The 22,179-nt window shown below is 42.3% G+C and overlaps 1 protein-coding gene across 4 annotated transcripts in view; it reads left to right on the top strand.

The window, feature by feature from the left end:
• Nucleotides 1-22,179, top strand: part of LOC108691004 (dachshund homolog 2) — a 197,426-nt gene that overhangs the window by 105,761 nt on the left and 69,486 nt on the right. For all 4 annotated transcript variants that reach the window (XM_018198601.1, XM_018198603.1, XM_018198602.1 and 1 more), the window contains exons 5-6: nucleotides 20,087-20,163; nucleotides 21,770-21,940. In XM_018198601.1, the coding sequence (XP_018054090.1) occupies nucleotides 20,087-20,163; nucleotides 21,770-21,940 (248 nt within the window). The remainder of the gene's footprint in view (nucleotides 1-20,086; nucleotides 20,164-21,769; nucleotides 21,941-22,179) is intronic.

Genomic DNA, 22,179 nt, shown 5'->3' with positions numbered 1-22,179 from the left:
GCCACTACTTTCTCCCATCTTTCGGGTAGCGTACGAATCCCGCGTCGAAAAAACTGGTCATCTTTTGAGGCTATCCACGAAGCGATCCAATTTTTTACTTCTTCATAAGACCGGAAGTGCTGGTCAGCCAGACCGTGTGCCATTGATCGAAACAAGTGATAGTCAGAGGGAGCAACGTCTGGAGAATACGGCGGGTGGGGTAGGACTTCTCATTTCGTTTCCAAGTATGTCTTGACCACTTTCGCAACATGGGATCGAGCATTGTCATGCTGCAAAATCTCTTTATCGTGTCTCTCGTTGTATTGCGGCCGTTTGTCTTTCAACGCTCGGCTCAAACGCATCCATTGCGTTCGATACCGATCGCCTGGGATTGTTTCAGTCGGTTTTAACAGTTCATAATACACTACGCCGATCTGGTCCCACCAAATACAGAGCATGACCTTGACGTCAAATCACCGTTCTTGAAGCGTTGAAACCACTCACGACACTTTCTTTCACTAATGGCCTCACCATAAGTATTTGAGAGCATTCGATGAGCCTCAGCCGCAGATTTCTTCATATTGAAGCAAAAAATTAAAACCTCCCGCAAATGATGAGAATTTGGATCGTAAACTGACATTTTCAATCGAGAATAACTTTATGATGCAGACACAAATCGACTAATGTTTCTATGGGGTTATGTTGACAGATGCCTAAGTTTATTGTATGACGTCTATGATTTATTTATTTCGACCACCACTTACCGCATCTATAGGAAAACGGCGGAATCAAAGTTGTACACCTAATATAAAATCAGAATATTATTCATAAGTTCTTACAAGTTTCACGAGAACATGTTACGAGTCTTACGATTGCATATAATTGACCTATTAGTCATCTCAAGTAGATATAGCTACGAAAATTTTATCTAAATTTGAAAGTTCTTATGTCAAATACAGAATAAAAACATAATACAACAAATATAAACAAAATACAAAATAAAACTTCACGGTTATTGATAGAAAAAGATACAAAGTTTTTTTAAGATAATTTAAGACTTCATAGTGATTGTACAGATTGTACAGATAATATTGTATAGGTCGTCAATCGTCTAAAATTTTCGCTTCGAGTTTACATGATCCATTGCTGTAATCGAAAGTTAAAATCAAGAAGATGGAAAAGAAGAAAAGGAGGGGGAAGAAGAGAAGGAGGAGGAAGAGGAGGAGGAAAACGAAAAGTGTAAATCTCCTTCTCGTGCGATGATATTTCCTGCGCGTGACAGCGCGAGGAAAAGAGAAACGAAGTTCTCCATCTCGGTGACAAACGAGCCGAAGTGGCAGCCACGGTCACTTGACAAGAATAATCGTTTTCCAATTGAAATCCAATAGCAACTTGGCGTGTGACTGCTGTGGCGTTGCTGCCCCTCTCTTATGTGTCCTCGCGTCCCACATTGATCAACGCTTCTAAAATGTTTTTGACATCGATTATGCGGAAGAGTATTGGCACGGGAATACTTTCACCATCGTCTTGCCTTCTTCACGAGACGATGGAGGATCGCGACCACTTTCGAGAAGAAGCCACTCGGGCTACCGCCTCGTTGGCGCAAAAAACGGACTTTTCGAGAATTTAAATAATATCCTTTTATATTTTCTGTCGCGCACGGGCTGCACAAGTAGCGAGGATATCGCGCTCGTACGTTTGCGCGTACGTCGGCCGTCATAAATCCAGTCGGGCGCTATGGGAGAGAGAAAATCTACAATTCTAAAGCTTTCCATAAAACACTCGACAAAACGCTTCGCCCGCACTTTTCGAGTGGCCACCGAGCCCTCCATCGCCACCTCTCTTCCTCTCGCCGTTCTCCTTGTCCTCCTCCTCCTTTTCCTCTTTCTCCCTTCCTTTCTCGTTCTCTTCCGCGCCTCTCCTCCCGCACACCATGAATCTGTTGAAATATGTAAAACCGTGTAACCTCTTCAATTTACATAGCTGCGCTTCGCGTACGCAGAGTGGCTGCCGCTCGTCGCGCTAATTGATAATTCCGCGCACTGTATTCTCTCCCTCTCTCACGAGATACCCGTCTCCCCCGGGCTAGAAAATTGCGCGAGCACTCACCGACTAAAGCAAACAGTGTCGAATCGTGGCTACCGAGAATCGTTGAGCGTTACTATTCGCGCACGCGGTCGAAAAAATCGACTTTCTCTCGTATTTCTTGAGGCTCCCTATTACATAAAATTCGAACGCGGATCTAACGATTTCCGATGATAACTTTCGTGTACGTGCCGATTATATTGCATCAAAGAAAACTACTTGATCGTTCAGTACTCTGCATCAATATGCACCTACTTTCTTTCGAGATTCAGGCGATCTTTTTATCGGAAACTCGGGTCTGCCGAGAAGGGAAAAGTTCTTTCTAAAAAAATTATTTTCGATTGGCAGACGGAGCCCAATAACGAGAAAGAGAAAAAGAGAACGGGAGTGCAGAAAAAGAAAAAGGAGATATAGAGAGGAGATGATGATGATGATGAAGCAAATGCCTCGGACGTTGTCTCACGTGATAGGCGTCCATCATCGAGTACGACGAAAGCTCAACATCGCGAGGCGACACATAAATACATATACGCCTCTGAGCACGTTGTGTTGATGCAACTATCATTTTTTCTCCTCTCGTCGCCAGTAATCGCGGTCGGTCGCTTCGTTTTCGCTTCCCTCTTCCACCGCTATCGCCTCCTCCTCTTCCTCTTCATTCTCTTCTTCTTCCTCTTCGTTCTTTTTTTTTTCACGCGGCGCACAACACTACGCGTGATCCACTGCGACGGCACGCCGTTACCACTGGTATTTCGGAGCTCGCTGAACAAACAAGCGCCGATAAAAGTACCGGGGGTATACAGTACATCTGGAAGTAGGGATCATCAGTCACGACGCATCTGCGAAGCACTCTAGTTCTCTCTTCTGCCCTCTGCTTCCCTCTCCCTGTCTCTATCCGTCTCTCTCTCTCTCTCTCTCTCTCTCTCTCTCTCTCTCTCTCTCTCTCTCTCTTTCTCTCTCTTTCTGGCGACCGTCGCTGTCTCGGAGCGTTCACTCGTACCCATCCATTGCGAGCGCTAAAAACCATTTGTCATCGCCAGCGTAAATATACTCTCGAGCGAAACGTGCATTCGACTTGCCTTCTCTCGCGAGAAATCGAAGGATTATTCTGATGGTTTGACGCGGCGACGAAATGTGATTTTACAAGGTCTTAAAGTTAAAAAAAAAAAGAAGGGTAATACCATTTTATGAAATCTTTCAGGATAAACGAATAAAAATTGTTTATTATATATTAAAATTGTTGATTATAACGATAGAGCACGAGGACGAATCGATCCGTTTAGCTGCTTACAGAATACACGTCGGTTTCAGGAACAATGTGAAGACAAAATGAAATTGCGGAAAATATGAAGGAGGAAAGCGAAGAAAAACGCGTTCGGTGCGGGGGCGCGGGGCTTATCTTTATTTAGTATAACCACACGTCCGCGCTCGGGGGAGTACCTTAAAAAGTTCGTCTAATAAAACCCTACAGCCATTTGTCAACGGGGGTGCGTAGCGCCCCGGGGGCCGCTCTGCTACAAAATGTATGTAAAACACATCCAGTCGACGTCGTGGCTCGTGAGGCCGTAACCGCCTACGTCTGATGGGCCGACATCTAAAATAATAAAAGTTGTCTCCGTCATTTGTCAACGCTTCCTCTAAGGAGCGACACGGCGAGTCCCACCTCGTAATTTCGCGATGTCGCAGCTGCGGACGCGTTTGCCGTCTCTTTTTCTCTCTTACGTTACTTCTTCCCTTGCGGAAGACACTGTGCTACAACGATTTCGTGTGTTACGAACTCCCTTAATTTTATGAAGACTCGTCTTCCCCGCATCCCTCGCGAAGGGAGCGCGCGATTCTCGTTACCCTTCGCGGAATAAGAATTTGAATGAAGCTCGCGCGAGTCGACTTAATGCGATAACGCGCGCGACATGACGATGTGAGCGTTGTAAAAAGAAGGAATCCTGTGAAAATCGAGCACTCATCTCCGTTCGGTCGCTTGATGATGCTTTTCAATTGCTTAACACATCTTGACATAAATGTAAGTACACAGGAACGCACAGAGTATAACGTTATGCACGACTCAATTGCAACAAAGTACGTACTAATATGTACTTTGCACACTTTCGGATAGAGTTAGGTGTATTTTTTAATACCATTCTTATATTTTATAATTAGTATTTTTTAATTTGTTGTGTGGTGGAACTTTTCTCACGTTTTTTTTTATTTATAGCCATGATTAATAATTATTTAATTGTCATTAAAAATACAAGGTTACACAATCGACTAATATGGATACTTTCCATTTAGTGACACAAGTCGACACAGACATCATTCAACCTTGATATTTAGAGAGTCAAAAAATAAAGATAGAACAATTCTTGTGATTGACTTGTGTCGACGTCAAATGGAAGACACTATATATATTTCTCGAATTGAGTACATGTCATTAATATTGTATCGATTACAACAATTGCAGGTTTACAACGTTGAGGAAAATGTCTAGGAATATTGTAATTGAAAAGTATCCTGAAATGTTTAAAATTGTAATGATAAGCGAAATATATTTTAAACATATGCACGTATCTATGCCTGCATATAATACACGTATATTGTGTGTGCCGGCTTGTATGTACCGTCTCTTGAGTTTTTCTCGCTGCTATAATTATCTGCCTCTTTGAATTATATCGGACAATCGCGTGCGCTCGCGTTAAAGATTATTTACGGTCGAACGCGCTTGTATACATACATCGACGGTGTGCACAGACGACGATCGAAACTTTGTATACCGCGTTTTACGATACGTAGACGGTTGGCTTAATTAAACCACGCACATGAACGGTTCCCGAGGAGGCCAGAGCGATTCTCTCTCTCATCGGCGCTTCGGGTATCCGCGGAGATTCCAAGGTGACGCAAAACGAGGCGTTTCCGTACTTTATGCTCGTCTGCCTTAATCCCTCGGCAATGCGGTGGCGGTGCGAGAGAAGAGAGGCACGACGCGGCCTTAAAGTGAAATAATAAATAAAATAATATATCCCGCGTCCCAGTGCCGACTCGCGGACGGGGCAATAATCTAGGAGAACGAATGTGCCAGACGACTTTTATGAAACGATCCGAAAGGGCCCTCCTCCGCCGCAGCCCTTTTACGCGCGTGTGTAGCTGAAAAATAAAATTCTAACCCTTTCTCCTTCTCGAGAGTCAAGGGAGAGATGTGCGGGAAAGGTGAGATGGAGAGGGAGAAAGAAAGAGAGGGATGGAAGCGACAGGATAAAACATTAAATACGGCTGCTGAACACCAGGGGCCGACAATAAAATTGTCGTAAACCATTCGCTCGAATAATACACCTGCTATAGACTGTTGTGTTGTATCATTGTCTCATCTAATGTCGATTGCAATTCGTCAACGTACAGATATGATTGCGACTATTGTAAGAGATATCGATCGTAATGCGTAAGTATACGCGTATTAATTTATTCCATGTGTCATGTCGAGTTTCGAGTCGTGTATTTCGAATAATAGTACACACATTGAAAAAAGATTTATTAAATCTTAATACATATTCCTTTGAATAGTATTAATTGTAAGTAAATATTTCTTTAAAATTAATAAATATTTACTCACTGAAAAAATTTAATTAATGATTTTCGTATCAAATAAATATGTTTACATTTAATAAATATTTATTAATATTTAATCATATTTTTCAATGTATGATTTAAATTTATTTATACGTATTACATTATAAATATTACAATTTATAAAATAATATGTCATCTCCTATTACAGTTATTGTTACAATTTCCATGAAAATAACTTATACATATTGTTCGATAAATTTATATGTATACATTTTTTTCTTTTCCACGGAAAAGAAAAAAAAGGCGCATTAGTTCTGGAATGGAGATCTCGTTCCCGTTCTTTATCGCGGATAAAACGCGGTCGAGCCTCGTGGAAAATCTCGGGCTGTCCATAAAGTCGACCTCACCCTCGATGGCGTGTCGTTTCTGCATTGAAAGAATGATCGAGTGCCCCGCGCCGAAAGGGCGAACGCGAGCGAATGCGCCCGGCCGACCACCATCAACCGGTGGTGGTGGCGTTTGAGTGTAACCGCGCGCAGCACTCGCTTATTCCAGTTTATTTTCAAGTAACCCTTCACATTGCGCTAATGTATTTCTTTTAAGCCGCCATTCACGCCGCCCGACATTTCAATCCGGTCCATTCAGCGTCCGCATCCGCTCGCCCGCCTTTCCGTGAAACACACGGCCGATCGATCTAACCAACACCGCGCGTCAATATTCACACGACTTAATCCATTCCGGCGAGTGACTCGTCATCTTTTTTTTTTCCTTCCACCACCTCCTCTCGCTGCCTTTCCCTCGCTCTCTTTTACATATTTCCCATGCGTAGTCATTTTGCGATACAGTCGTCGCTTTCTTCGTTGATTAACCGTTGATAACGTGGATTAATAGACAAAGTAGCCCCAGTTACGCATTTTATAAAATAGTAATTATTAAATAATTAAAATAATGTAGTAATAATAGATAATTAAAATAAAGATAAGGTAATTAAAAGTAGATAATTAAATAATAGCTAAAAAAATTTATTGATTAAAGATTTTATTTATATGATTATTCGAGGCAAGTAGAAATTTTACGGCTGTGACATTGCGAAATATTTGAAATAGTGAACGAGAGAGAGAATCGAGGGAAAAAAAGAGAAAGATCTATGTGGTACTTATGTAGGGAGAGAGGGTTTGATCGGAAGATAAAAGTCCATTGCTGCGTTCGACGTTATAATAATCCAAACGTGTACGACACGCGGTGAAAAGGGGTTACACTGCATTCCTGTTCGTTTCGATGTCTATAACGGGCCGACAAAGGGGTTCGCCGATCGCGCGTGGGTTCGTTTCGACCCTATGGATCGCTAAATATTTCATTTCGCATCCCTCGAAACGTTTAATCTCGATTCAGGTATCGCGTATGTAGTTTTGCGCAATTCATGCAGGTGACTATATAGATGAGTCTTGATTTGCTTTCAGTTCATAGTACATCAAGCTTATGTTGTGCTCAAGGTACCTTTACTGTAGAAGAAACAATATAACAGATTATATATTGATTTCAGTATTTATATTTATTTTACTGGCAATTCAAATTAATTAAAATTTTTCTTCGTGTAAGAAAAAGAATATATCGTAAAATAACTTTTATCGCGACGAATAGATGACGAAGCGTAGATATAGAAACGTTGTATTCCTGACTCTGATCGGACATCGAGGAGTTTCATTATTCGGGGTTGCGGTAGCTCCATCTTTCTCATCCCACCGCCCCATCTTCGTTTACATTTATGATTTAATATGATCGTCCATTGTTACGTCCCCTCCGGCTATACCGTCTCCCTTTCTTCCCGTACAAATATCTCGCTTTCTATCCTCGTTACCTATGTAATTTGGACAGGCTTTATTGTTGCTTCTTGCCAGAAGAATGTCTGCTGTTTCCCCCTTTTCGGTTTCTTCTTTGCATTTTGTCGTCTTAACTCGTTATTTAGCATTATTCTCTTCTTTCTTACAATCGCGTGACGAGTTAAGTTTATTGTATAATCAAAGATGTTTTCATGCAAATGTTATTTTTATATTAAAAAGAAAAAAAAGATTTTCTATAATAGTTTTAGAGTGTAAACTGAATAACCTGTGTTAACCACAGTTAAAAGAACGTAAATTCCAGTTAAATCGGCCGGCACGCGACGGAATGACAGTGGCGTAACAAAAGCAGTACAAAGGGACGGTCGTGCGCAGCATATTAAATTCGCACAGAATTCGACGAACTTTTCACCGGAGCATTATGGGTCGGCTATCTGGATGATGTAGCACCGAAGTTGGGAAGACTTTTCCGAGCCAAGCTCCTGCTTCTCATTCTCTTACTCTTTCTCTTCTACTGGTCATATCTTTCCTCTTATCTCTCTCTCTCTCTCTCTCTCTCTCTCTCTCTCTCTCTTTCTCTCTATCATGCGCACGCTTTTCCTTGCTCCCCCTCTCTTTGGCATAGCTTCCAGAGTAGCAATCTTTTATTATTAGCGCAGGCTTTACCAGACAATGAAACGAAAGGAACGGAATATGATATTGTAGTACAGAGGCCCGTCGGAAAGGGAAGCTATTGTCGGTCTCTTTGAATTTTAAAGTCAACGATCGATACGGCTCGGGGGATGCGCCTTTAGCCATGTAGCCATATAAACCGCTTCAGTCCGCCTCCTATCTCACCCTCCCGTTCCACCCACCCATCGTATGCTCGTCCTTCGAGGTCCCTTCACTGCCATCGGCTTAATCCTGCTTCTGTTTATTCGGGATCACCCGGTACGCGATGATTCCAAGCGAGAAACCATCTTCCGATTCACTATATTTTTCGCCTCGACGATACGAAGGAAGTGTGCTACTCTCTCGTGTGCACATTGCTCGTTTCTTTTTCAATCGCGAATCCGAAGGATAATGATAGTTTTCCTGCCACTTACGATAATCTGAGCGGAAGAAGTTTGCGCAACAAGTCGATGCAAATTGATGCAAATTAATAGTGAGATATCGATATCCTGATTAATGTAGAAAGTAAATGCTATGCTTGAGAAAGGAACTCGAATGCGCCAAGTGTCGATACTTGAATGGCACGGTAAAATATATGTATCTACTCTATGCGCGAGCGAAATACCCTTTCCTCTTTGCGAGAACGGAGATCGCAAGGCCGTCACCAAATTGTCGGCGGACTAATGATAAATTGCGCCCTCGGCCCTGTGGAAACACCCCACCCGTACGAGTACGGCGCACGGGGAATCAAATTGCAATTTGTTATTTGTAATTCCGAGTGTCGCTTAATATACTCTCGGCGCTCCCACCTTCCCTTCGCTCGCTCGAATGGTACGGAAGGGTTAGAAATTAAGCGTAGGTTGATGAGAAAGCGCGAAGGTGCGAGGCGAAAGGGTGCGAGTGTCATCTTGTTTCGTGCTAATAAACAGTGATTAAGCGCACGTTATTTTTATCGTACTATGTCTACTACGAGAGCTAAATGTCGAGTCTGAAACTGTAAGTAGTATGATGCGTCGGAGCAAGGTCGTTACCTTCCAATTGTTTTTACGATGATTTCAATCTTTCTGCCGTTATCTTTCCACTTTCTCTATCTCTCGAAGCGATTTCCAGCGAAGAATTGACATAGGGAGGGAATCGTCGGTTGAGTAGGCAAATATTCGATTTTGTCTATTCAATTTTCCAGAAAAATGACGCGGCTGCCATCTCGGGACCCCCTCCGCCTTTTCAACCAAATATTATCGCTGGAACTCGAATACGCGACGAGAGCGGGGGTTACGAAGGAAAAGAATAAGTTCGATCAGTCAGAGGGTGGCGGTTACCGTTTCGGTTATGGCTTTCGGAAGCGTCGTCGAATCCTATTCTTGCGCAAACCCGATAAGGGCTCTTTTACGCGTATATTTTTGCACACGCGTCGTCTGCATCTACGTACGTCGTACGCATCCAGAGAGCAAAATAGGAATATCACGATCGGTTTACCGTGCACTGAAAAAAAAATTTACTAAATCTTAATACATATTTCTTTGAATAGTATTAAATAAACATTTACTTACAAAAAATAACTAAATTATATAACCTGGAAAAAAATAAATATTTACTCAATTAAAACAGTAACAGTTAAATCAAATTAACAGTTTTTATATCAAATAAATATATGTTTACATTTAGTAAATATTTATCTAGAACTATTCAAACAAATATTTAGTAAAATTTAATGTTTTTTCAGTGTATTATCTGTATATCAATCACTTTCACATCAGAATATTTTTTTTATTAAATTAAAAGTATTTAAAACAAAATTAATTCCTAAAAAAAGACATGTATCAAGTACAAAAAAATCTCTATTATATAAAATTAAAAATCCTCAAGAGAAAATTAATACTAATCAAAAGTGAAAAGTAGAATCGGTAATAATTTCGATGAGTGTGGATTATAAAAAAACTTATCACGACGCTACGCGTCGCTGAAAACTGATCTTAGAAAAAGATATCGTTTCAATATTCGAAAAAGGGCTCTCGATATATCAGTAAGAGCACTTTTCCGTTCCATATGCCCGTCTCGCGAGAACAAAAAGGCTGTCTCGCGTCGCGCGTGCGATCATCCCTCGCGTTATGACTTTCGATTTTTTCTCACGGTGTATTTTTCTTGAATATACTCTGCCGGATACGCAGGGGAGGAGGCAAGGTACGACGAGTTAGCTGGCGGCATCAGTGGCTGTGGCAATGGGGTATCCGTGAGTTTATTTGCGTTTTGCCTGCCGGCTGAGCATCGAGGCGTTCAGGAAAGCCAGGGAGCGATCGAACGGCGAACGACTTATCGTCGTCGAAAATGTCGAACAGAGACTCGCGCGCCATGTTACGACAATCCCCTCCGCGCGCCTGCCTCTCGTCCCCATTTTACCCTGAGCCTCGGGGCGACGATACGAAAAGGGGTAAATCGGAATGAAATTATTTATGTGCGCGCACGTGGTTCTGATACACTGTCTAATCGATAGCGTCGATAGTTTCGACAATCCTCCTCCTAAAAACTGACTGCTCGTCGGCATTGTCGATTTTTATTTGCTGCAATTGGAATTCTTATTTTTCTTTTTTACACAAATAATCGTCAGATATTGGATTATTTTCGAAATAACGGGATTATTACAGTCTGCCAGTTCAGCAAATGCTTATTAATTTCTCTGCATATTGAGAAAAAATGATGTTTTATATATATATATATATAATAATAATACCATTAATAAATTCCTCACTTCTCAATTGTTATTTCTCTATTTGATTACGCTGATGTCATCTACGAGCCAGCTCTTAACCAACATGTGCTAAATTTTATGTCTATTACTCTGTAAACATGTAGTCTTTTTCATATAGCTTTGCAATAAATTAAATTAAATCAAATTAAATTAAATTAATGAAACAAATACATCATGCTCTTATTTTAATAAAATTTTATTTGATTCATTAATGGATTACTATAATGCGTTACTAAATTAACAAAATTATTTTCAATTAAGATAATGCTGTTGATATAACATCTTTTTTTCAGTGTATATTGTAAAATCTAACTTTGATGTACTTCGTACAATATAAATCCGAATAGTTGATGAGACTCACGAGGATATACAATCCTTCGAAACACACAGTACTTACCGAAGGGTATCGAAGATTTTTTTTCTGTGTTACGAAACGGAATCCTCCCTTACTTTCACATGAAAATGGCACGAAAGTAGCGGCGGGTTAGGCACGTAAAAAAGTTCACGAGGGACTGAAATTGGGGTAAAAACACCCTGGCGATTCGGTGCGGTGTGAAACCCCCGCAGATTGACTTCATCCGAAACCGCGATAAGCTCCATCACGCTCTATCTTCCTTTCTTTCTACCCCCCCTCCCCCCCTTTCACCCTCATCGACCTCTTTCTATGTGTATCTTTTTTTTTCTATCGTAAAGAAAGAGAAATCCCGCAACGACCATCGATAGCCCTTAATCGAACGATCCACGGAGCATTGGCTTTCCCATTGCTGGAAAGTGATTTTTATTTTCCACTGATTCTAATTTATATCGGCCTTTATGGGCAACGTTGGCAGAACGAAACCGCGTCGCGACGCATACGTATCCAAGATTGCAGTACGTATGCACACGTGCGTACGTGCGTGCATGCGTACGTCCGTAGTCGCGTTCTGAAAACCGAGGGGTTGGCTCTCCGTGGTTATCTCTCCGTTACGCGTTGGCAGGCATATGCCCCCCGATGCTTTCCGATGGGGTGGTGCGGAGGCAGGGTGCGTAGGTCATAATTTTCAGATTTATGTACAAATGTTTCTCTCGTGCGGACCGCGCGTTTCTCTCATGGGGAAGATGCCTATCGTAAAGTTTCGTGGAGAATTGAAAAATGCTCTCGAAGCTTTTTCGCGCGGGCGATGATGGAACGCGGGGTGGATCAGCCACGGCAAGAAAGCCGCCCTTTCACATCCGTGAAACGAGGAGACGGTAGGAGGAGATAGAAGGAAAGAGGAGAGAAAAGACAGCGATCGTGGAACATGACTGCGTCTTTTTCTAATATACCTTAAATAATACGAGAAGAGAAACGAACGAATCGAGTAACGATCGTAGTTTTGCGATCGGCGTTCTCTCATTTCCACTAGTGTTTTACGAGAGACCGTAAAAGCGGCGAGTATAAAAAGCGGTTCGTTAAAATACAAATTGGCCGTGTTACGCGTTGCTTAAGCTACTTGGTACATACGGACACACGCACATACATACACGTACATAGCGACGACAACGAGGTACATTCCTCGAGAATCGGGCGGGTCCGTTTCATAATTCAGACCCTTTCTAGGCACCCCTACTTCGCATACCCCCGAACGTCATTCCTGATGTATGACGCATAGTACCGGTGCACTCAAAGTGCTATCTGTTAACGAGCTTCTCTACTCGGGGCTTGTCTTACGCATTACACTTTATTACGGAAACCTAATATCTTCTCCACTGACGCTATCGCTCTGTCCAGTCGTTTGTACAGTACATTAAATATTAACAAGAGATAGTGTTACGTAAGAATATTATTCGGTTATTCTGATTACTCTCATATCCCGTCGATTCTCTCATATATAACTCTAAACTTAGAGTATAATTTATTAATTTTTGATGAAACAATTGTTTGACGAGCCATGTAATACTTTTGTACTTAAAAAATTCTTATATTTAAAAAAAAAAATCTTGATTTACGTTCATGCGCGTAACACATTTTAAATCACGAGGTAGGTATGTCGGTGCGCGTGTGCACATACCTCTGATCGATCTCTTCAACAGGAGGTTGATTATAGATTTTCGAGTACACGCTAGTCGTTTTGTCGAGGCGCACAACATTAGCCGGACTCCTTATCTCGCATGTAGGAGCACATGTAAACGATCGGTCCGGCCGCTGCGTGCGTACACGCGAGGACGAGTGGAACCGCAAGCGAAACGGCGCGGAGCTTGCGTGGGTCGTGTTTAACGAAAGAGATAACATCGTCTCAGTCTCTCTCCACCTTATATTCCGTCCTGCTATTTCCACTATAACTGCCGTTCCGACTTACGAGTACTCTCCGGATTCTCGGTGGACTGATGACAGAAAGATCGTTCTCGCGTCATCCGCTCGCTTTTCGAAAGTTATCACCTTCTACATGCAGGAAAAAAAATAGATTTGTTAAAACGACTAAAAACTTCTCTGATTCAGCAAATCTGCAGCAGTAATGTACGACAGCCAGCAGCTTTCTATTGTATATTAAAGCAAAGTTGTACAACTGAATAAAATTAGCAATATTAGATAATCATATTTGTTGTAATAAGTAGAATAAATTTGTCAATACAGCAAAAATAACTTTCTATGAAAATCAATCTAAAACATTCTAACATATTTTTGTTACTGTAATAAAGAAAATTTGTTACCTTAGTCATTTTTATTGCAATAAAGAATTAGTTGAATTAGCATATTGATAATTACATGATTTCTTTATTGAATCATTAAACCTTTTTATGTTTAGTTATGAATGTTGAATTCGCGTAATAAATTATAGTTTTGCTGAATCACGCAATCTATTTTTTTTTTTATACATTAACGCTCTTGTCCGCGCATCGTATCATCATGACATGTTGATAACTAACGTCAATGGTATATTTTATCCGTTTACATTTTCCGTTTAAACGAAACAAATGAATATTCAGCATATATTCTTCCGAGAGACTATTGTGATCGTTCATGTTAAGTCCTCCCGGCAGGATCGTCCTCTATGGAATGAATTAACAAGGTTTCTATGTCCCAGTCGAAATCCGAAGCGAAACGACCGGGTCGTCGAAACGATCCGGGAGTCGTTTGACTAAACAGCCGGTTATCTCGTCGCTTAATCAGCATTGTCTCCTTAGCACCCCCGGAACGCGTAGGTTAGTATCCCGAGCGTAGAGAAAATACGGCCGTGCGACATTGAAGACGGTGTGTGTGCCCCCGAGGAAACAATTTAGCTCAATCAACATTTCTAGGCGAATCTTGGGCGTTGTCTAATTAAACCGCTGTCCCACGCGAGGATAAAGTCGGAGGTTATCGCCGTCGTCAGTATCTGATCCCTTCGGCCGGGCTTAATCCAACTGCGTTTCCACTTCGAGCCCGGGCCCGAAGTCGCGCGGAGATATGCACGTATATCGCGGGGTCGCACGTATGTCGCTTACATGGATGTGAACGTATCCTTTTACATATATATGTGTATACAAAGCGAATAGAGGAACTCAGGGAGAGTCTCATTTCCTGTCCGCGGGGGTTCCGCAAGGGATACATAATTAGCTTGGTTCGTTGGAACGAAAGGAGGGGCTATCTCCCCTCCCACTCCCATTGCTGATCTTCCGCTCCTTTTCCTTTCATGCGAAGATGCTGTACGTATCGATTTCTCAAAATAATGCCGACTCCTACTGTCAGAATTATATTCAGCTATACGTGGCTTTGTAATATCATCAAAGTTGTTGTCGCGATTCCGACCACTCGCTCATTATTATTTTGCACCGTTTCGAATTGTCAATTTCAGAGGATCGTAGAAGATCGAGAATGGATCCTCGCGATGTTGTGAAAGCAGGGCGATTTCCGCCGTGGAAACCATCTGAATTGTGTGCAGACGTCAAAGTCAATCGCGAGACACGCGTTGGTAAATTAATCTCAATCGTCGGGCGAGCCTCGTGTCATTTATCATGACTCGTTACGAGTGGAAAGGCGCGAGGGCGAATATACGCGGATTGATATGAAGTTAGCTACGGTAGCCTGTGTACGATTGCGTCGTAACCGCTGCTTGGATCTATCAGTCAAAACGACGAGGGTCTGAAGAAGTGAGAACTAATTTAAAAAATATAGAGGGGCACTTGGAATAAGTGACGTAAAAAAAAAATGTCGCACACATCATTTTTTAAAAATTTTAATGTCATAAAAATGTTTTTGATTGTGCTACTATTGTGCTTCTACGATCATGTATAGCGTTAGTTTTTATGCATTCTTGAAAATATAGTACAGTGCAGTACGTCAGTTACTTGATACTATATCCGGCATGAAAATGCCGATATGATGTTTATGGATTTTGCGATAGCGCTGCTCTTGTTGCCGAATACCGGCGATTATTTTCCGATAGACAAATTCCGAAGCGGGAAGTGTTTATTAGAGATACATTCAGCGTTTATTCAATACCGCTGGCATACTACACGAATATCGTACAGATGCTATTGTTGAGGATCGGACGCGTGTTTACGAAAAATTTTTTTCTTGTTTTGGGTCAAGGAATCCGCTTAAACTTTTCGCGGTGAATACATGATAGTTGTTTATAAACGAAAAAAGAGATAACTATTAATCATTTGCGATGTAAATTTAAATTTACACGATTATATTGTACTCTTGAAACGTAGCAGTAATTTTCTATGAGATTTAGCTTCGAAATAAAAGCGAAGAAAATCAGAAATTAATGTCAGAGGGTCAAACGTCTTACTTCAGCTACCCTATTGATGTTTGTGGAATGTCTGGCATTCGCTGATTGAAATCGAAAAGGAAAAGGGCTTTCCACGGGTTGCGCATGGTTTGATAAATGTTGTCCGTCTCTCGCGATATGCCGGATAATATCTGTAAGGATCTGACGGAGAACATAGAGGATAGGAAGCCCCCGACCCTTTTTGCCGGCGACGGCATCGTTTGTAATTCGAGTCCATCGCCCTGCGATTCGCCCTTCGCGCGAAGGAACCGGAGTTTCGACGCTTGTATCACGTCAACGGGGAATCTCTCGGAGTAATTTATGATCTCGCCGCATTCTCGAATTAAGTCTCCCATTTTTCCTCTTTGTCCCTACGTTTGTTTGAATTAGATCAAGTTCCGGCAAAATTGACGCACATCGCGAATTCGAAGTCTTCCTCTGACTCATAATTGAATAATTTAACGAGGTTCAGGCTTCGATATCGTTTGCAGTTTGCACGATTATTGACACAACCTCAGAAAACATTGTATTACAATTGTAATGGTAAGAAGCCCTTTTAAGATCGCATTGCGTCTGCAACGGACGAGGACACTCGTTACGAGAGTCGCGCAACCCCTTTCGCCTCGAATGTCACGGTCCTAAGGGTGGAATTTTCACTCGGAGAACTCGCGTACTCTGGATCATGTTACGACCCTCCTCGCAGATCCAAGTCGTTTATTATTTCGACTTGGTCGAAATATCTACGAGGAAACGACCCTCAAGATACATGCGCGCGCGGCGTAAACGCTTTGCCTTCTTACGAAATTAATTTTATATACAGAATTTACAAACGAAATCTCACAAGTATTAGCTGGTGTATTTTTTTAACTCGGCTAACTATTTAATTCTGTTACTATGAATTATTTCGTACCTTCTGAGAATTTATCATATGCAAAGTAGGCTGAAATTTTTTGACGGTGATTAAAATTTTCATTTCAATCAACGTCCCTAAAATATTTTCGTCTCGTTGCCTGATAGTTTTGAATGTAATAGTGTGTCGATCGGTATTACGACGTTCGGGCTTCCCGTTACTCGATAACGGGATAAACGCGCGAATAATTGGGGATTCGCGATTTAGGGTAAAAAAAATGTTTACACGCCGCGACATGCGACGACGCGTCGTGATAAAAATTCATTGGCGTATGTGAATGCTGGAACGCCGATGGCACGTGCATCGTTTATTAAAAAAGCTGTTGGACGGCCGCCCCGGATCGAAGAGCGCGGGGACATACCTTCGCCATTTTACAGAGGCCCTTTGTCGTGCCGAAATTACAATTGCTATCATCATTATCGGATGCGTTATGCGCACGATGCGTTTGGTGGACGTGGAAATCCCTCCCCATTGTTTGTCGCGCGCGTCCCGTTTTGATCGAAAACGTCAAAGCGGCCGAAAAAACATACGTCTCCCCGGAATTCCGATCGGAAAAATATGACCAAGAGGAGGGATCCCAGGGGGTGGAGGAGAGGGAATGATAGGGGGAAGGAAAGGGGATGATCCATTATTGGATATAACCGTTCCACGTGCTAGATCCGCGAAGTAGCGAGTAATTTCTGCTATAAGGATCCGCGAGTGCGATCCGATTTCGCAAAATGATCTACAAAATCCTTCAGTGGTTCTTCTCTCTCAGCCTTCGAAAATCTCGCCGCCTCTTAATGAACTCCCGCTGTTCGCGGCGGCCGTTTCTGAACGTCGGTCGGATAGGGAATCCCCGCGGAGTCCATCATTACCGACTCAAAATTAAAGCTAAAGATACAGAAGGGCGCGCGTTTTCATTTTCGGCATAGCTTATTAGTTTCGCGGCGCGCAAAACGTAAGCGAAATCCGGGGGTACGATTCGCAGTAGTCTGGCGATTATTTATCAACGAATTAATAATTGCGACGAAGCACAACCGAATTTAATATAAACGTTCAGCTACACTCCCTCTCTAGCTAACGAGGCTGTAATTTCGACTGGTGGATGCGGCGCCTCGTTATTCCTCGTCGAGAAAAACAGTTCTTCCCCGGGTATGGCTGAGGTAGGGCTACGATTCACTAATTATTCGCGTATCGTCGAGATCCGTGAGCGTAGGAGCCATATTACGCGCGCATAATGAAACCCGTATTAACGTATTCGCGCACGCGAATACGCGAGCGCGTACCTACACGCGGATACGTATGGCGCGGACGGCGCGTAATTGTAACCGTGTAGACACGGAGAGAGCACCGCGACGTCGAACGTAATATTCGACTAATTACAAATTTAATAACCTCGGTTCGTTGTCGGTTATTGCGAGGCCGCGACGTCTAAATGAATCGACTCTACGCTCTCGCACGTTCCGTCCTCCTTCGTATTCGCTCCTTTGTCTTTTTCCTGACGTTTCCCCCAATTGCCATTTTGCTCCCGCAGATTATCGACGAGTTCGTCGTGGAAAGAGAGTTAGATATGAAACCGCGCGAAAAGTACAGGACTAAGTCGGTTGCCTCTGTGTCTTAATGGACTCGTATTACCAATTAAAATTTAACCATCATGAAAATTAATTCATTACGCCATTCGAACATTTAATAGCGATATTTTGTCGAGCTGTTGTTATGCTCGATGGAACTTTCTATCCTTTTCTCCCTTTTCTATTTCTTTTATGTTACAGTTAAATTTTTGTAATATCCATGCTGGCCATTTCGATCACAAGGGTGAAACACTCTTTTTCTTGACTCTTCCTAGTTGGGGAATCTTTACATTTTGCGGCCTGCGAGGTGCGCACATAAAGGCTCTCTCCGTTTCCCTTAACACTGCCGTAACTTATCGCTCGTAGACACAGTATTTCTCTCCGGCTCTTTGAAAGCATTTTCTCATTAAAAAATTAAGGGTAGGGAGGGGGCCAGAGGCAAGCGGAGGGGGGGAGGGCGAAAAGGAGCGAAGCGGTTGCAGAGGGACGAGTAGGAGTGATGAAGAGTGAGGGGGACCGAGTTCGCGGTGCAGAAACGAAGTGTGGGTCTGAGACAGGAGGGTTTTGTGGCGGCAAGCAGGGAAACCGGGGGTAGACGGAGGGGTTGGTAAGTGCTCTGCGGCTCCCAGATGCGCCCAATATTATGTTTAATGATATTAACTTCTTACTTAATGGTCCGCGGTTCGATTCGAGGTGCGAAAGAGTCGCCCGCTCCTCCTCTTCCGAACCGCAACTCCGAACCGAAGCCGGAAAAAGTATACCTCGGGGAATAATTTGGCGAGTCGAGTACGAAAAGAGTGAAAAAAATGAAAGGGCAAGAGGTATGTGAGAAAGAAAAAGAGAGAAAAGGGAAGGGACTGAAAAGAAAATGAGAGAAGAGAAATGGATACAGCGGTGAAAGAACCTAATCACTTGAAGAACACATCCATTTGCCTTTCTCCCTTTTTCCTCTCTCTCCTCTCTCTCTCTCTCTCTCTCTCTCTCTCTCTCTCTCTCTCTCTCTTTCTATATACTTCTTGTAAAATAAATTCGCGACTATGTGGATGACCTCCGCTATAAATTTCGCAATAAAAGCCGCATCGGCGTTCCCCTTTTTCTGCGGCACTGCTGCCGAGGGTCGTTCTTGCACTTAACTCTTTACGCGCGATTAAAGAATCTGTCCCTTAGCCAAAGTGCTTGTACTACGAAACTTTTGTTATTCGAAAATTATTTCTCTTTGCTGCGAGATAATATTATCTCAAAGACGCAACCTCATTAATTAGATTGCTTCTTCGCGACAGTGTTAATTATTTTTAATTGTTCTATTAACTGCGATCTGTGAGGAATCGGCCAACAAGGATCAATTATGCCTTTTGTAGTTGAAGGAACGTTAAAGTAATTTTGTTCGAAGCTTTTATCTTACTTGTTTTCGCAATTTTATAATAAGAATTACTCGATTTTGCAATCCTTGCTCGTTTCTTATAATGCAAACCGCAACATCGAGACAAAAATCTTAATGATTCTGGATAAACCAAGATGGAATCCAGAGGCACGAGTGTCAAACAATATAAAACTAAGATTAAAAATTTCTTATAGCTCGAGAGCGAAAAACCGCGACGCCGCATTAATGACCTCGTAAACTGGGATGTCCGAAGAAATCGAAACAAAATATAAAAGAGGAGCACTTATCGCTTTCGGAAATTCGTTTTTCACTCGTCGTGGATATTCTGCTCTTAGAATATTTTTGAATGAATTTGATTAATTTATCATTGGCGACATAAGCTGTGATTCTTTTATACGTGACGTCATCACGTGATAGGTTAAATAAATGCGAGATGTGTGTCGCGGCGGACAAGGCGATTAAGGACGATAATGCGCGGTGTACAGTGATACGACGAGGACCGTCACGATGTGAGACCGGTACTTATCTTCCTACGCGGATCCCTTGCCCAGCGACTAGAATAATTATTTAATTAATACCCTACGTAGTGGCGGAGTCCACCTCCGCGCTCGGTCGATTTAAATCCCTCAGATTAATACGAAACCTTTCTTTTCTCTCTTCTTCTTTGTTGCAGGCTCCGTGAGGAGAGAGGCGACGCCGAGAGAGCGCTGGCTTTGGACCACAAACCCAGGGATCTCAGCTCGCACAATGGTAAGATCACGCAAGTAAATCAATGCATATATATGTTCGTAATATTTTAAATTTAATCATACAAATTATAATTAAAAAAAAACGAATTCAAAGATTACATATAATAAAAAAATTATTAAACTCTGGTATTATTCATCATTTACTGTAATTAATTTAACTTAATCATTAGTTTAACTAATGACTTGCAATTAACATATGATATTTCTCATTAATATACAAATATCGACAATTAATGATATCAATAAATCGATTTTTTTTTTAATTTGATATATAATATCTAAAAAGTTTCTAAAAGGACACTGTGAGTTATGTCGTGTTGTAGGCAGTTTCTAACGCTATTTCTCGTATTCCTACCTACCTGTTGTAGTGCCTGTCATGGATTAAATATGTAACGCGAGATTCTTAATCGTCAAAGTTCCTCCATGGAACATAGTCGATCGATGCGGACTCGAAGTCAAGCGGCGCAGAAAGATTTTTGACCGCGACACGGCACGGTACGGCGATCCGAGAATCCAAGCGTATTTGTTGTTTTCTATATTTCTACCTTTTCATTCTTCCCTTTTGACTCGTGTATGTGTGTCCACAAAGCAGTCGAACGACGAGCGTTCCGGGCATTTTCAGGATCTCGGAGATTAAGTCCGATATCGGGTTACAGTCTGGTCACGAGGCCCTACATCTCTTTCTGATTTTCTATAATATTATAATCCGTCTGATGGAACTCTTTACGCAACGGGCCCACCTTCGTCCCGGAACACATTTCGATTTCTATCTACGTTTCGTATTTTTCGACCTGTCAAATAAATGCAAAAATTAATCGTATTTGCATATATTGATGCAATTAGATTTATGAGAGCGAAGTTATATTTCACGCAAGAGAGACTCTCGATGGATTTCAACTGAGACTTACACAGCCTTCAACGGCGACCGGCGTATAGAAGTCAATTTAACGTAAAAGATGTACGATTCATTAGATCGCATCGGGGAAGACCCGAGAAAACCGCGACCCTTCTCTTTCAGTGGCCAACGAGGTACATGATGCTCTGCGTACGTGTGTGAACGGCCGAGGCGTTCTGGTCTCACTATACATACGAGTATCCGTTCCGAGTACTCGTGAGATCACGAGTGGCCCGAAGCAATGCGTCAGCGCCGACGACCGTTGCCCAAACAGTATCTATCTATGTCAGGATTAAAATACTAGGATATCAAATACGCGCGCGAGCGCCCTTAGACGGCCGAAGCAAGGAAAAAGGGATGCAGAAAGAGAGAAAGAGGTAGTCGCATTGAGGGTAGGTGGGCGATCGGGGGAGATTCGGGGAGTGGATAGTCCGCTTGTTCTCGTCTAAACGGGGGATGCGCAACGGTAAATAAAATCCATCAACTTGTCAGTTTGGTCGATGGACGCGCTTCTCGTTCTTCGTAACCGAACGTTCTCTGGGAAAGATTGACGCCGCTTTCCAGCGTTATCGTACCGAGTGGATACATTGTGATGTCAATTCGATTCTAATATACACCATGCACATATTGGATAGATATATTTTTATATATTTGATAGGCATATGAATTGTATCTTTAATTGATTTTGTCGCAATGTCTGTGTGTTTTCCAGGCTCCTCCAATGGTCACAGCCCGGTTCTAAATCTTTCAAAAACGGCGGGAAGCGGAAGCGTGGGCGAACAGTCTGGAAGTGAGGCAGGTGCGTCGCACCGTTCTCAAGACGACGAGGAGGAGGATGATAATCTGTCGGAGGACCTCGAAGACGACAATGAAAAGGATGAAGGTATGTTTTTCAGATGTGCGAGGCAATTGAACCGCAAGCGACAGGATCAGTGTTGTCTGCCATTTATAACTCTGATAAAGCGATCGGCTTGAAAGAGATCGTTCCTCTGACAATCAATTAAAACCGAGCGATAAAATGCGTTTCTTTCGCTTTTGACGAATGTCAAAAGGACGATTTCGATTTGAAGGCGAGAGAGAGAGAGAGAGAGAGAGAGAGAGAGAGAGAGAGAGAGAGAGAGA

This window comes from Atta colombica, unplaced genomic scaffold (assembly GCF_001594045.1).
Source record: "Atta colombica isolate Treedump-2 unplaced genomic scaffold, Acol1.0 scaffold38, whole genome shotgun sequence".
NCBI lineage: Eukaryota > Metazoa > Arthropoda > Insecta > Hymenoptera > Formicidae > Atta > Atta colombica.
This window is presented reverse-complemented; position numbering and strand designations above follow the sequence as displayed.